At 39.3% G+C, this 16,886-nt stretch overlaps 1 protein-coding gene and 2 long non-coding RNA genes across 3 annotated transcripts; 2 read left to right on the top strand and 1 right to left on the bottom strand.

The window, feature by feature from the left end:
• Window positions 1-619: 619 nt before the first annotated feature.
• Window positions 620-9,953, bottom strand: hadhb (hydroxyacyl-CoA dehydrogenase trifunctional multienzyme complex subunit beta). Its single transcript, XM_038726986.1, has 16 exons — window positions 9,866-9,953; window positions 8,381-8,453; window positions 8,053-8,094; window positions 7,711-7,807; window positions 7,447-7,491; window positions 6,974-7,073; window positions 6,644-6,731; window positions 6,021-6,208; window positions 5,692-5,872; window positions 4,514-4,635; window positions 4,329-4,408; window positions 3,609-3,656; window positions 3,261-3,348; window positions 2,190-2,264; window positions 1,386-1,550; window positions 620-1,040 (listed from the first exon to the last, which is right to left on the bottom strand). The coding sequence occupies exons 2-16, from the start codon at window positions 8,445-8,447 to the stop codon at window positions 1,005-1,007; spliced, it is 1,422 nt and encodes a 473-aa protein (XP_038582914.1). The 5' UTR covers window positions 8,448-8,453; window positions 9,866-9,953; the 3' UTR covers window positions 620-1,004.
• Window positions 9,954-11,219: 1,266 nt separating this feature from the next.
• On the top strand, window positions 11,220-13,234 carry LOC119908891. Its single transcript, XR_005445352.1, has 4 exons — window positions 11,220-12,146; window positions 12,393-12,521; window positions 12,880-12,982; window positions 13,118-13,234. It is a non-coding gene; the product is annotated as an uncharacterized LOC119908891 (long non-coding RNA).
• Window positions 13,235-13,682: 448 nt separating this feature from the next.
• LOC119908892 lies at window positions 13,683-15,259 on the top strand. The gene is made up of 3 exons (XR_005445353.1): window positions 13,683-13,736; window positions 14,012-14,147; window positions 15,147-15,259. It is a non-coding gene; the product is annotated as an uncharacterized LOC119908892 (long non-coding RNA).
• Window positions 15,260-16,886: the final 1,627 nt, after the last annotated feature.

Here is a 16,886-nt window from a genome sequence, read left to right as displayed (position 1 = left end):
TTCATTATTGTGTAAATCGGCCAATAATCTACTTGATTAATAGTTTCGTCTATAAATGCCCATAAGATAATTTTGGCCTCTCTCTGTCTCCCCTCTTCTCGGCCTTATTTACCTCTCTCTGAAAAAAGAAAAATGCTTTCTAATTTCAACTTCTGTCTTTCTTCAAGCATCTGCAACCTTGGTGTCAAGAGGGAATTTGGAATTGAGCTTTGTGGTACTTATTCACAATTTCCCTTGATCTACTGTGGCTTGGATTGTTCCTCATCTGTACAGTATGTCTGTTTAAATTAAAGTTTCAGTAGCTTGTTGCAACAGTCCAAATCCCAAAGGTATTCACTGTACTCTCACATAAGACTAGAAGAAAACCATCAAATTCACATTTTAAAAGCTGGAACCAGTGAATTTCTGGCATTTCGGCTGCAGATAATCAATGTGCATGTGCAGGAATGTGTAGACCCAGGTACTGTGAATGCTTGCAGACCGTCATGGCTTAGTGGCACACTTGACTAGAACAGAGTCATTGTTAATGCTACTAGCAAAATTGTTGCTTCTCCTCCCATGACAGGTCAAAATAACTGCTGTGAAAAAGACAAAAAAAGAAAGCAAACCCAGAAAACAGTGTGGGTATCATCACACCATTTAATTCGTAAGAAAAGAATATCACAGCGTATATAAACATTAGAATCACTCCAGCTCCCCTGAGTGCTTACATTTTACTATGTTACATTCGCCTCAGTGACAACGTTGACATGGTGCGCCTCAAAAGTCCACAAAGCCCTAGGCAACATTCCTCAATGGCATTCTGCTATAATTTAACAACCTCTAAGCAAAGTTGAATTTACACAAGATTCCTCAAAGACGCTCACATACTATATCTGACTCCTTTCTGATCAAGGCAAGGTTGTGCTAGTATGTACACTCTGTTGTCTGGATGTTAGTGTGTGTGTGTGTGTGTGTGTAGCAGTCATGATGAACCTGAAGATCAGGTGGTGTTTTTAAGCACTTTACTGGGGGTAGGCCTCAATCACCATGGCATGACCCTGGAAAACAGAAGAAAACAATCAAAATAAATAGGATGTAAAGATTTTAAATGTCTAAACAAGATCTAAAAAAGAAAGTTAAGAAAAATGCAGTCAAATGTCCCTTTTTAAAGAACATCAGAGCTGCCCAGAAATAAAAATGTGTAATCTGGAAAATTATTTTCCTAGTCACATTATAAATAAACAAAATACTATAACATATTGTGCATTTTATACTTAAGTCTACATTTTTCAATATTTTAAGATCTGAACTAGTCGTACCAAACTACTTGGACATTTTAATTTAACAGCCATGTGCATGAGACAGCAGAATCACACAAGCCATGGCTGTCAGCCATGAATTACCTGTCCTCCGGCAGCACAAGCCGCCACCAGTCCATACTGTCCTCCCTCCTTCTGCAGCCGGTGTGCCACTGTGGTTACCAGCCTGCAGCCTGTGGCACCAAATGGATGACCCAGAGACAGAGAGCCTCCCCACAGGTTGAACTTCTCCATGGGAGGAGCTCCCACCTGCACACATTTGGTCAGGACTGATATTTACATTTTTATCCTTCGTGTAAAAATCTGAATTCCGCATTCAAAGAGGTGGGGGCTAGAAACAGACACTGACTGGTTAAAGATCAGCTCAATACGTTTTAACTTTAAAACTATATCCAACATGTCTTCCATATTACTGGAATGCAGTTAAAATGAAAAAGAAGGGCAAGGAACTGGATTGCATTGACATGTTTTCCCTAAAAATTGCTTTGCATGGATCCCTTGGTGTTAATTCATGCAATTATTTTGTTACTATTTAGTCTCTTTATATTAATCTGTACTTTTCGAAACATTATTATGTATATAAAACAAAGCCAACAGATCACATTTCTAATTGATGTTCACTGATTGTGGTAATATTAGGTGTGAAATTAAAAATAAACTAGTAAAACAAGATCTAAATTTCTTTGATATTACTTTTTTAGAATTTTTGTATTTCAGTAAATCCGTATAGAAATATGATGACACCAATCCCAAATGCTTTTCATCATATGACTATCTTGGCCAGAATGTGGTCAATGTTCATCTGTTGCAGCATGCAGCAAGCATCCAGATGTACTGTATGGATCCATTCTGAGAAAAAGCCAACAGCTGATCAGCAGATATCTTTACCTTCGATTTCCTGCCCAAGTACGTCTGGCCGAACCAATCTGAGTCCATAGCCTTCAGATTTGCCATTATCTGACCCTGGAACACGAACACGAACACACACACACAGTTATCATAGATACCAGACAGTAAACACATTGATTTCTTCTGATTCAAAGGTGCAGGATATGAAGTAGACTCCAACATCGATGTCGATGAATAACATAGGCCACAATTGGATGAAGGCAGACACAGAAATTGAGAGATTCTAGTTCAATCATTTAAGAAATGCACATCTGTGACTTAAAATATCTTGGAGATTGACACGACAGTAAAAAGACCAACGCACACATTCAGACACCACTACACCAGCTCACACAGCTTTCTCCCCAAAATGTTAGGGCTGCTTGATTGATGATTATTTTGGTCAATATTGAGATCATGATAATTTAACACGATTACTCAATGACCTCAAAAACATCATGCATTATATATGCATTGTGCATAAAACCCTAAATAGCCCATGAAATAAGGAATAGTAATCCAACATTATTAACTTTAAACAGCATCTTAGAGTGCAAGACGATGAAAGCAAGGCAGTGTGTCCACAGGATTCCTTCTTAAAGGGGGGTGGATGGGCCACCGAGGGGGCTCTGTATGTGGGCCGGGGCTTCTTAGGTGCCAAGTGATCTACTGAGTTGATGACAAATTGTTATGTTGCATAACGCTGAAATTTAAACATGGTATTCTGTTAGGGAGAGGCAGTGACTTGAACTGTTGAGTGTGAAAAGTATAATTAATATGTAATTTGTTAAGCTATGAGTAGAGAAAAAGTCTGCTAGGCTAATGTAAAATGCCGTAAAACCTCTCATCATCTCGGCTTGAGCTGAACAAAACATGCCACAGCCTGGCTGAGAGTGAGTTTGGGCTTTTAGAGAGTGGAAAGGGGGTGCGCTGGATTCATAACACAAGACAAAAAGAGAGCACCACAGCGAAACGGAATGCGGTACAATCATCGTTTTCTCTCGATTATCTTGTTTTTGTATTTGAAAACTTCTGATTGATCGTCCAGCCCTACCAAATGTGATAACTTACTGCGAATGCCTCGTGGAACTCAAAGACATCAATGTCACTCATGGTCAAGCCAGCCCGTTCCAGGACCTTTGGTGTACCGTACGTTGGCCTGAAAAATAAAATAAAACAATATTTAGTCTTCAAGAGAGCCTTTACCTACAGAAACAAATGCACAGTAGGTTAAAACACACACATGGTTAGTTATCATCACAACTGGTATAAGGTACATATTACTTTTTTAACTGAACTAAAAAGGTGATATAAATGAACTAAAAATAAATTATAATAAATTAACTTCAAAATAAAATGAGGAAAAGCATCATCAGTTGACATGCCTCCCAGGCAATAATACAATACAGAGGGACTCACCCCAAGAGCAGCTGATCTTTGGGGTCCTGAGACACGTAGACAAAGTCTCTGCCAGGATGACAAAATAACATGATCAGCATATCAACTGATATAGCATCGCTGGGGGAATTGACCCTTCGCTACGCCACGCCCTGAACATGAGGCTGGCCTATCACAGCACAATATAGGATTCTAATTGAGGTCCGACACTTTCATGGCTGCGCTCCATCACAAATCCAGAGAAATGTAGACTGTGGGTTGTTCCTAATGTAATGTTAGTTATCTAACTTCCTATTGAATAGAACATTATAAAGCCCTACTGTTCTGCTTTTTAATGATTGTAATAGTGAACAGAGACCTACCCGGCTGTACAGAAATAATGTTGATCTTTAATATCGTTGTCCTCCATCTCAATAGTCAGGTGATATTGTGGTTCACTTTTACCCTATGATCGGTAGGCTTTAACTTCTATCATTATTTTTTTGAGTCAGTTTGACAGCCTGAATACAACCTTCATATGCACAATGCAACTGCAAAACTGTCTGCTTCTTTCTGAGAACGTTTTTTCCCAAAAATTAGACAATATTTCTCCAGGGAGAGCAGTAATAGACAGTGGCAGCACTGTGATAAAAGTCTGTCAGGTCCATTAGTTTGTTGGACTTAGCTACAGTAACTAAGGGGGGCGTGGCTTAGTGAAGGGTCAATTGAGGATGCTCTACCAAACAGAGTGGATGCAGTTACCTGAGGTAGGCCTTAGGCTTGTAACCCATAGCCAAAGCTTTCTCTTCAGACATGATGAGCACAGCAGAGGCACCGTCAGTCTGAGGACATACACAAACAAGCAGCATGGTGACAATGCAAAGAAGGATGAATTAAGAACACAGAGTGCTGTGGGGCCTGATATGTGCGTGTGTGTGTATGTTTACCAGGAAGGAGGAGTTGGCAGCGGTGACTGTGCCGTGAGGTTTAATGAAGGCAGGCTTTAGTTTGCCCATTTGCTCCATGGAGGATGGGCGGATGCCGTTGTCCTTGGAAACAATATCACGGCCTGGTAAAGACAAAAAAATATATATGCTCATCGCGTAAACAATAAAAACAAGCTCAAGGCTATGTGATGTTTTCTATAAAGCAATACTAAATTGGACATACTGTATGTTGCATTTGTTAAAGTAAAAAAAAACTTAAGTTACAAAATTATTAGCTACTGTGGTAAAGGCTGTACTTTTCTATTCAGTTAGCTCCGACACTGGAAAAAGCACTAGCTTTGTATTGTGTGTACTATGCCGTACGGTTATGTAATTGGCTGGTGGTGGTAACTTGACACCATTATATTTACCAGATATGTTTTACTAACTTTCTGCATCAGAGTACTCAAAATACATATAAAACATGGCAGCAGTCAAGATGCTGCAACTGCATGCAATCCCATGCCTCTCTCACACAATCATTATTTAAGCCAGTCAGTTAAAATTGATTCTGTAAATACAAACACAGTATGTGCATAAATCTATTCTCCTTCAACGGAAGAATGTGTCTTCTCTCTTTTGTATTATGTTTTAGCCTTTACCTGAATTTGTTGCTGGTATACAGTGCTATGCATAATCTCTTCATTTGGAGTCAAAATGAGTTAGTTGTATCACTCCAAGGTACAACTTGGGTAGGAATTTATCCATAGGCAAGATGTACTTAAATGACTGCTGCCTAAATACAGTTAGTATTTATTTTATTGGATCCCATCAGCTTCTGACATAGCAGTTAATAATATTTCTCGAGTCCACACAATAAAAATATAGTAAATCTTAAAACAGTAAAGTTTAGTAACAATATTTAGATAAAACAAAATAAAGAAGAAAATGACATAACTGATTAATCAATTATTAAAATAGCTGCAGATTCATTTTCTGCCGATTGACTAAGCAATCCATTGTTTCCGCTCTACACACAACTACTAACAATCTAAATAAGGTTAAAATCAACACACAAAAGTAATGCAAACATTGCACTACTAATTATAACAATAGAACCAACCATATTTAACAACCATCTACAACTCTTTATTGTGTAATGTTATGTCTTACAGTTAAAAGAGTGAAGCAAAGTTTACCTGGCACTTTAAAAGAGACGACATCCTGCAGCAGACCGGCATCCTGGGCCTTTTTGGCAAGAGTGTGTGATCGCAGAGCAAACTCATCCTGCTCCACTCTGGAGACCCCAAATGCAGCAGCCAGACGGTCAGCACTGTGGCCCATCGTTTCAGCTGTGGAGAACTCTGCCACAGCAGGAAGCTGCGCGCACACACACACAAAGGTTACAGGATGGAATAGTGCACTGTAGGGCAATGATCCAAGATTTCTGAAATTGCAAAACAGCTTTGGAGTCAAATTTAACAATCTGAAAAAGTGAATCTCTAGGAGATTTTAAGTGAAAACGTACCTCTGGGGAGAGGTGTGCCAGCCGGATACTGCCAATCAGACTGAGCCTCTGGCCAACGGTCTTTGCCTTGTTGAGGGACAGCATGGTTTTCCTCATCTTACGGCTGTGACGGATAGGAACATCGGACATGAACTCCACCCCTCCTGCCACGACAGCATCACACTGGCCTGCAGCAATCAGACCAACAGCTGGAGAGAAGGAAGGATGAGAAAGAGACAAAGGTCAACCAACCCAGTTAATATGGAAATTTAAAAAAAATAAGAAACTTTTACAAAAATGACATTCACCCTGTTTTTATATTCCTTGTTTTTTACCATAGCGTTCTTTGCACATGTGCCTTACTGTCATGACACGTCTGATCTCTTTCTCCTGCTGTGATCCTCCACCATTATTTCCACTTCATTGTCATCAGACATCTATATAGCTGTTTTATGATTCCTCATCTTCAACATGCCCATTTGTCAAGGTTAAAATGTATTTTGATTACTTACAAACAATAACAAAACAATAATATCAAGTCAATAAATGACAATATGTATAATGATGATGATTGCCTAGACCAAAATATACAGTACATGTCAAATGGAAGAGGTTTGGTGTAGAGATTTCTTCCCCTCACATACCTGAGGTCATTGCCTGGTTGGAGGAGATGCAGGCCATGGTGACGGTGTGAGCTGGGATCTTGTCGGAGAAGCCTGCACCCAGTGCAGCCTGAAATCACGGTAAAAAAATGAAGGTGCACAACAGAACTGGAGCCCCCTTCATAACTTTACACACAGATGTATGTGCAGAGCACAGAATGCTCCTTTGGTTAATATTTTATATTACTGCTTAATGCTCAATGCTTAGGATTGAGTCTTAAAGCTAGTAAATGAAAACATATGTACGTGAAGCTCCAGATACTATAACCATTTAGTGTGAGTGAGTGAGTGAGTGACTGAGTGAGTGAATACCTCTCTGGCTACATTGCTGGTTTTGACCTCCTGAATGACTGTTCCATAGATAATGTAGTCTACAGCATCTTTGGGTATACCCGTCCTGTGTAGCAGACCCCTAGGGAAACCCATATGTAAATCTTTAAAAAACAACTTTCTGTCATACATAAAGATTCTCAGAATTTGAGAAACAGGCTTGTGAAATGACAGGGACAAAAGTAAACAAAATATTCCCACACTCCACATCTCTGTCAGATAGTTGCGCCATTGTTCACTCCTGCTGTCTACAGCGTTTTAGAAGCTTTAAAGCAGAGATATTAACATCTTAAGGACACCCACTATTCACAGAACAGTGGTTATATGTAACTCTTGTTTTAATGCCTATACTGGCTGGTAACACCACACATTGCACTCGCACGTGATGAAGAGCCTTTCTTACTTCCCCAAATTGAAAGCAGTGATTTCAGCACACAACTTAAGGACACACTTACTGCATAGCTGCTCTGGCCAGGTCATGGGGCATAAGGTCAGCATATCTGTAAACACAAACCAGGAAGGTTTTTCCTTCAAGCCAAGATTATCTCTCAGTAAAAGTAATGTGACTACAGGTTTTCCTTGACAATTCAACATTTAAAAAAGACAAACATGTTCATTTCACTTTTCTGATCATCTACAGGTCAATGAACCTTTGTTGAGCTTTGTTCTCATCAAAGCACCATAAACTTAAAGTGGTCACAGCCACAGCAGATACGTACGTGGTTCCAGACAACAGGAAAGGGGTTCGAACTCCTTCCACCAGAACTATGTTCTTCATACCAGGGCGAGCCAGTGTCTTTTTGCTCTTTGTCTGAACTGAAAAGAAACCGGTTGATGGATATATGGAATAAATTTGATTACCATCACAATATAAAATTTCCAAACATTTAGATTCATAGGATTAATTCAACATTTAGTTTTGCACAGGTTCTGTCCAGAAAAATAAATGAATCAAATAAACAGAGGCTCTTCTGCTCACATTTAAAACAGTGTGATCTCCACAAGGCTATAATCTGGATTTTTATGTGAATGTAAATGATATCACTTAAGAGTCAACTCACCCTGAGCCTGAAGCTGGGACGTGGTACTGAGAGAGCGCGCCCCTGCAACACACAGAGAAAAATATTCCTCAATAGTTTAAAATACTTCACCGAACTTAGGTTGGAACAAACATTTATAACGATTAATATACTATACACCAATATAAGGAGGTAACAGTGTTTTGGCAGCAAATGGAGAGGCTAAATAAACAAAAGTGCCAATGGCCAAACAATAAGTGTTGGTGTTGTATGTTGCCTTTGTGACTCCATTCTGTTGTTGCTAGAATGTTTTTCTCAGTGCCTTGACATATATTGAAAATCTGTAAAACTGTCAATGTACACAACTTACCAAACTGCATCGCCCAGGAAGGGCTGACCGAGCAGCCCCGCATCGTGTTCAGCAACATGGACGTCATTATGTTCTACAAAGAATAAAACTTTAATTGTTACAACAAAGTTTACCAGGCTCCTTATGAAAAGGTTATGGCCCTGAATCAACAAAAACTGAACAGTATAACATTCATGAATGTAAGATTTATTGTATTAGACTGCATTAGTTTTAGCTAGGTACCTAATTATAAATGAGTATACATACTTCTATATTTTTAATAGTGTTTTTTGAAGTTGTGGCTTTCTATGTCTCCATTTACAATGACATTGTTATTTTAAATGTTTATCTGCATAACTCATGAGGGTTTTATGTATTAGCATTATAATCACCACTCTGATTGTGGAGTGATATAACCACACAAAAACACAACACAAGGCCTCTCAGGTAATACTCAGACCTACTTCTGTAGGCAATAGGTCAACTGTAGTATGCACCTGTGACTTCAACATCTGAATCACACCAGACATAATAAACTGCATCAGTCAGAATCAGAAATGCTTATTCTAAAATCTAAACATCTAAATATAAGGAGTGTTGACATGTACAGTATTTTACAGAATTAACAGAAGTGTCATGATAAATAGTAGTAGTAAATTAAATACTAATAGAAATAATAAGTACAGGTACAGATGATATTTGTGTATATTTGTGAGTATAGAGGATAGCAGCTGGTGTAACGTTAACTTAGAGAGATTAAACTCCATATACAACTGTAGAAATACAATGTTACCCTGCTAATCAGTAGAAACACTAGATGTGTGTCTAACTATAAACGTAAGACATTTAAAGATTCGTCATGAAGCACATGCACATGAAGCACTCTGTTCCCGCATTTGGCCATATTAAATTACATTACATTACATTTATTCATTTAGCTGACGCTTTTATCCAAAGCGACTTACAATTGCTATACACGTCAGAGGTCGCACGCCTCTGTGTTTTAAAATTGTGTACATATTTAACGTTAACTTACAGAAGAAATACGATAATATAATGTTTTATTCTATGCTTTATTTTGTAGAGATATTAAGACATATCATTAACGATCACCCAGCCCAACCCCCCAAACCCTGGCTGTGACCCTTCACCTAGATTCCTCTCCTGGACAATGACAGTGACAGAAATAATGCAAGAATCACGGGACTCAATCAGGGTCAGCACTGCTTACAGATTGTCTAAATATTTGGTTTCTTAAAGTAACGTTTAAACCTAAAAAATACATTACTGAAAGAATTTAAACAGCAAAACGATGAAGCTGGAAGCTAGATGCAGGCTAGTAAAGCTAGGCGGCTAGTTGTTAGCTAAAGTTTCCAATCAGTTGTGATCTATTTCTCTGTGCTTGGGATGAAGTAACGCATTTGCAGAGTCAACACTATATCTTTTCTCTTTCTAGTTGTATTATCTATCACTGTTATTAACAGTGAAAGCGAAGTTGAAGGTTACCTGTACTTCTGTTGTCTTTCCCGACACAGGGTCCCTGTCAAACGATCAGCCAGACTAGTGCTACAGAACTACGCTTTCAAGGACCCACCAATGTGTTTTAGCTGACCAGAATAATGCCTGAAGAAAACAAATTAGTAACTAATTCTATAGTTGTAATTTATAATTAAAAAAGCTCTTTATTACACGCGGGTGTAATTATAATTGAATTATAATACTAACGTCACAAAATATTTTTTAATTAAATAACAGATAATAATTTGAGTATAATAACATTTTATGGTACGGCGATATTTTAGCGTGTTTTGAGGTCCTTATCTTGTTTGCCTTTTGACATGCTGGCGCCCCTAACGGTCAGATTGGACGCCGTTGTGAAAGACTTTCAGGTGAAGATGGCAGTTTCTCTTGCAGCCGGAGTTTTTATCCAAGTTTGCAAATAGCAAATATCCTTTATTGTTAGTGTATGTCATACGAAGTCAACAATTGAATATTTGTTTTATTGAAGACAATGTCCTCACAGTTTTATAGGCTAAACAATTAATCGATTTTTTTTTTTTTTTTTTTTAAGTATTGACTGAGACCGAGGTCCTTTATTTCTAAAGTTAGTGTTTTAGTTTGAGCTTTATTGACACCATCTGTTTACCACTGCCCGGCTGCAGGAGAGCTGTAAGTTACTTTATTGCCAGTGATGGGAGGGTTGAGGGTAACCTTAGATCCAAAAGTAGATCAAGGGTCAGGCCTGCCTCCTCCTCATGTGAGGGCAATCTATGAGCATACAGTACAGTATCTAATAGCTTCTAATATACACTGACAACTGGGGGTCAGACTGATGATTTACCAATATATCAGTCCGTTTTAGTAAAAGTAAGACATTATCAAGTTTGTGTGGCCATTATCTGATGTGAAAGTTTCAAGTCCAGATTTATAGATGTTTAAGATTGTGAATTAAACTGTCCTCACCAGTCTGTAACAAATTCACCCCTCCTTGTTTCACATCATTACTGTCTGTCCTGTAAACAAACTATTTGCATTGTTGACTACTCATCAAAACTATTCAAAACTATTTGCATTGTTGACTCATCAAACACACTGTGTGTGTCCTTGAGGTGAATGTGTTTCCTTCCTCACAAAACATCATGCAAACTTTCTTTTATATTTAGTTCTTTTACATTTTGTAACCTCTATTGTTTACATCCATGTTTACAGTTTGTCGTCTTCTTCGGTGGCAGTAGTTCAGTCTGTGGGGACTTGGGTCCAGCACCGACCAGTCATACAGTGTGGACTGGTAGCTGGAGAGGTGCCAAGTCACCTCCTGGGCACTGCCTAAAGTGCACATGAGCAAGGCCCTGAACCCCTAACTGCTCCCCAGGCGCTGTACAGTGGCTGCCCACTGCTCCTGATTAAAATGTAGAGAATGAATTTGACATGCATTATACTGTGTGTAATGGTGTGTGTGTGTGTTTGTCCTGAAGTGTGTTTTGGTTACTCCAAACAATAAGTTGCTATTTGTGAACATCATCGGTACCATCTGCCAGAGATTGCGTCACCTGACATTGAAGACCAGCCGATAGCAATTTGACACTTCAGTATCTGCTTTTAACTTATTAGATTTCTGGCCACACACAGATTTGATCTTGGGGTTTTGTTACTCTTTAAAAACATTCACTTTTCATTCAATTGCAATTCACCTGGCGACAGGCTGGTTTGTGGGGCCCTCCCAGTTCCAACATTTCGCCTGTGTGTCCTTGAGCAAGGACACCGTTCAAGTGTATTAATGCAAGCATTCACCAGGGATACTGTTAAACTAGCAGAAATTAGCATAATATAATACTGGTAGCCCTCTATTTGACGATCTATCCTCTATTTTATTTTATTTTTTTCACTTTTCTCTCCATCAAGCTCAGACACATCAGCTACGAGCTCAAGGATCACGTGGCTGTTATACGACTCAGTGATTCAACAGACAAAGTGTGTGCGTGTAGCCGTGTGGGTGTGTGTTTATGGAAGAAAGAATGAGACGGTAAATGTCAGAGAGAGAGAGAGGGAGAGATTATGTTTGTGACAGTCTTGACTACCTGTCTCTGTCTCAGTCTCTCACTGACAGATGCGACATGATTAATCAGAATGTGTGCATGTGTTTGTGTGTAGGTGAACACACTGTCGTTGCAGATGCAGTCTGAGCTGATGGAGGTGATGGGGGAGAGATCTGGTCGAACGGAGCAGTGAACAGTGCCATCTTCATCTCCAGCAAGTCTGGCTGCTTCATCGCTGGGGCAGATATGAAGTAGGCCAGGGGTTTTCAAAGTGTGAGGCGGGCCTCCCTAGGGGGCCTCCAAACCGTTTCAGGGGAGGCATAGTGAAAGGAAGTGAAACAATATTACATTACTTATTGCATAAGTTATCAAAAGGAGATCGCACAGAATAGCCTACATGTGTGAGAGTTTAGAGATACAGTAATTTTTGGGAACTGTTTTCGCCCCATCAGAGTCAGAAACTAATAAAAAATGCTTCATACTTTCTTGACTGCAAGCAAACTGGGGCTTGTAAATTGGGATCTAATCCTGTGAGAGCAGTGAGGAGGCCACCCATCTCTCTCAGGAACGTCAGAAGATTGAGAAAGCTTCCATCTCTATTGTTGCTGCCATCTATGGCTCTCAAGGTATGACCGTGTGTATGTGTGTGTGTGACTAAGATTTGACCACTAAGCCTCGTCTTCTCTGTAGAAAGCCTGTCATTACAGAACAAAAACCAAAGAAACGTTCCTGGGGACACCAGAGCTCATGTTGGAACTGCTGCCTGGAACAGGCGGCACTCAAAGGCTGCCTAAAACAGGATACATACACACACTCATAATAATCAGTTATTCAGTTAATGGCTTGAAAGTACTGTCACAGTTTTGTGCTAGTGGCTACTAAGCTACACTGGAGTATATTAAGGTCAAGAGCCTCACTTGGGGGGATATCAACTCACAGTATCTGCAACCCACTTGTTGCATGCACGTGCATGTGTGTGTGTAGGTGGGTCTCCCCGGAGCGTCTGACATGATGCTGACAGGCAGGAACATCAGGGCGGATAAAGCCACGAAGATAGGTCTAGTGCACCAGCTTGTGGACCCTCTGGGTATGTTCGACGTGTGGCATTTCATAATTTCTGTGCTTCATACGAAAGATAGTACTTTTTTCCTGCTGTAATCTTCTGTGGTTTGCTCCTCTAGACGAGGGTGGAGGGGGATTAAACTCTGTTTGTTGACTCAAGGTCCTGGTGTGAAGCCTGCAGAGGCAAGCACTATTGAATACCTTGAGGAGGTTGCTGTGCGCGCGTGGCCAAGGGATCCAATAAGAAGGTTCCCTTTACAAAGGAGCAACAGCCTCAAGCAGAGTGAGTGAAGGCTGGTTCACACTAGTTGCCCTAATTTAACTAGATATCATGGCTGACGTCTAGCTGTGCAAAGACTTACAATTTATAAAATTACATTTATTATAAACATTTATTAAATAGAGTAATGTGGACACAGTCAGTAAATCATATGTTTGGTGGTACACATCTGTATTTGATTTCCAGAGAACAGATATGCAGATAAGTCGTAATCAACAAATTATATACGCAGATATAGAGGTCAGGCTCTAAATACACCACATGGTCCACATCTGTAAACTGTCAACAGACTAAAGACCTCTACCCTGCTCCTGTCAAAATCATTGGGGTGAGGAACTCACAAATGGGAAGTAGCAGAAGAAAAACACATTTCCACACGATGTTGTTCATATGTGGGTCACGCTCTGTCTTGTGTTTGACATTCTGTGTGTCCAGACTGGAAGGGAGCAGGACTGGAAGGGAGCAGGTCAGAGAGGCACGTTATCTGGCTGAAGCTGTGGTGAGTTTGTGAGTTTTCTTTTCCTCAATTGTTTTTTAGGCAAAATGTTTCTACAGTTTAACAATTTAGTTGGCAATGACTTCAGTGTTCGAATCTCAGTCAGGTGACTTGTAAGAAAAAACACTTTGAGCTTCAACTAAGAGTTGTAGACAGGGGTGATATACTGTTAACAACACCCCAAATATTTGATGTATTGACAATAGACTGTATATAAAAAGGTATTGCCTCAATGTCAGCAATAAGACTGTATTTTCTGTACAATAACTGTATAATAGGTTTTGTGTGTCAGGAGGCTGGTGGTCCTGGGTGCAGGGCTGATGGGTACTGGTGTTGCCGAGGTGGCCTGACCACCATTCTAAAGGGCACCAGAGTGGAGAACATCAGCAGGGGACATAAACAGGTCCAAAAAAGGTGAGATGCACATGTAAATTTGCATTTCGCCATTTCTCAAAAAATGGTACAAGCAAGTGGCTTTCACAACAACTCAGAAGAATAGAATGATCCTCTTTAAGGTTTGAAAATGTCTTGTCTTTGCCTTCAGTCTCAACACTGAGGTTAAGGGGGGAATGTTGATGCCGAACTTAAATATTCTGGTTTCGAGTCTGCTGACATGGTGATAGAGGCTGAGTTTGAGGACATCAACATTAAGCATAAATCCTGAAGGAGGTTTACAATCTCATGCTCTGAAATTCAGTTACCTCAGCGTTTCAGTTTGAGAGTTTGGACAACCAGTTTTAAACTGTACCAAAAATACATGCATGCATGAAAGAGCTCAGTAGCTCTCTGACAAAACAAATGATTTAATGTTCATATTTTAAAAAGTATGATATACAGTATATTGTTTGGCCGTTCGGTCACAGCTGGTTACCCAGAAGTGGTATTGACAATGAAAAAGTGGAACAGTAAATGTGCACTTCTTTAGGATTTCTGGATTCTTTGGAGAACAAACTTGTTTCACTCCCTGAAAGCCGCACTTCATCTAACGTTTAGTGAGATTTGAACAGAAACCTTCAGGCCCAAGCCATGGAGTGCCTTCCTCAACCTTTACAGAATTTACCGTCAATCTGTAGGTTTGGGGGGTCAATCCCAGCTTACAATGGGTGAGACCCTGGACAGGTCGCCAGTTAACCACAGGGACTTTTTTTGGACTTATTTTTTTTTCAAAACACAATTTCAGAATGCATTAAAGTTAGTGGGATTAGTGGGAAATTATTCAGGGACAGATGTGCAACACTATCTGCATGTAGGTAGTTAACTGCAGCAGTGGGTGATAATTACCACTAATGTGTTATTTAAAGTATCAGCTCAGTGTGAAGATGCACTGTTGATATGATACATATTGTACTTCATATTGAGTCAGTTTCTTTGAGAACTGATTTTTACTAAAACAGTGCATGTTTTTCATTCAAGGAATACAGGAGTGTGAATCCTGAAGATGTATAAATCTTCAAGAAATACAATGTGCCAGCTCCCCTGCGGTGTAAGACATTGCACTCTGATATCTCTATAAAATAATGATCATGTGTGTTTCTAGCAGTTCTTCAGACTCTGACATGCAGTACCGGATTGTATCACGCTTTTTAAATGAGGCAGTTCTGCGTCTCCAGGAGGGGATACTGAGAGACCCAGTAGAGGGAGACATTGGAGCTGTGTTTGTAGTTGGCTTCCATCCCTGCCATGATGGCAGATGTAATCAAAATGGAATCCATAAATCTAAAATTGCAGCCCTGAAGTACACAACTCTCTCTGTAGTGAATGTGCTGATCCCACATTTTTAATGTCATGTTTCTTCAGGTCCGTTCAGGTTTGTAGACACATTCGGTGCAGAGCGTCTTGTGAGCATCATGAGGCGTTTGGAGGATGTTAATAGGAACAAATCTGCATTTACCAAGTTTTACAAATGAGCCAATATGGGGATTTTCAAAGTTTTTTTTTCAAAGTTTTTTTTTTTTTAATATAAAGCATGACATTAATTTGGTGATAATGTGTTCAACTTCTGCTGGATGTGACTTTTACTTTTTACACCAATGCACTTATTTGACAGCTAAAGTTACTGGCTACTTTTCAGATTAAGATTTTTTACATTAAATAAAACATAGAAAATGCTTAAAAAATACAGTTCATTGTATGAAAAAATTAATCCAGTGGTTCCTAACCTTTTTGTCTTCAGTTTCAGATGTTCATTTGGTTACATTAAAATAACTGCTCAAGGCCCAAAGAGGTAAAAATCATCCAGTGTTTTACAAATAACAGCAAACATTAGAGAAAAGTCTAAAATATTAATACACATTTCCACTCCAATTTATCATCTCATGACCCCTCAGATTTATCTTGCGACCCTTTGGAGGGGCCTAGGTTGGAAACCAATGGACTAAACTACCCACATGAAGTGTTTATATACAGTCTATATTGTAGTTAAAATGATCTCTACCTTGACCATGGTGCTTACACATCATGATGATGCATCAGTATTAACAATCTAATTATATAATTTCTAATAACATTTAGAACAATCTTGTTTCTTTTGAGCTCTCTTGAGCTTTTACTTTTGAAACTTAATTAGTTTTACTGATTGTACTTTTACTTAAGATTTTGAATGCAGGAATGCAAGTATTGTAACATTTTTGTACAGTATTGGTACATATACGTGAGTAAAGGTTGCAAGTACTTCTTCCACCACTGCTTACCACTGAAGCATCATCACCTTTTTCATGATTTGTATGATTACTAGCTAAACGAAGGCGAAGTAATCAGATTGATCACTGCTACTGTAAAAAGAAAAAAGAGGAAATGGATCAATTAATTAATTAAAAACACGTTTTCTACTTCTGATCTTGTCTTTCTTACCTGGTTATGACTCTGCCATAAGCTTCTGATTCATCTTGTAACCACTGGGCTCAGTTGAAAGTGTGAAACTCTTCATATCTTGTTTATGTTTTGTTTTTTATATGAAGGCCAATTTACTTCTGAAACCACAACCATCGCAGTTGCAGTGACATGTGAGAGTTGTGCTTGTTGTATTTGTACCTGGAATAAGATGTTTATTTATACTTGAATTGAAAGACCATTAACTGTTGGCATGGCTGTCTTTTGTAATTTGTCCTGGACACTGACATGGCTAAATAGCCTGTCGCACCGCCCATGTCTCTG

This window comes from Micropterus salmoides, unplaced genomic scaffold, assembly GCF_014851395.1.
Source record: "Micropterus salmoides isolate LMB-PRFRI ecotype aquatic unplaced genomic scaffold, ASM1485139v1 Ms_hic_scaffold_18, whole genome shotgun sequence".
Taxonomy (NCBI): domain Eukaryota; kingdom Metazoa; phylum Chordata; class Actinopteri; order Centrarchiformes; family Centrarchidae; genus Micropterus; species Micropterus salmoides.
The sequence above is the reverse complement of the archived record's forward strand: the minus strand, read 5'-3'. Positions and strand labels throughout refer to the sequence as shown.

Coding starts and splice junctions, on each gene's coding strand:
- hadhb (XM_038726986.1), bottom strand. CDS start 8,447: ATGACGTCCATGTTGCTGAACACGATGCGGGGCTGCTCGGTCAGCCCT. Junction 6,732..6,973: donor CCAGCAATGTAGCCAGAGAG/GTATTCACTCAC, acceptor CCGTGATTTCAG/GCTGCACTGGGTGCAGGCTT. Junction 3,657..4,328: donor AAGCCTAAGGCCTACCTCAG/GTAACTGCATCC, acceptor TCATCCTGGCAG/AGACTTTGTCTACGTGTCTC.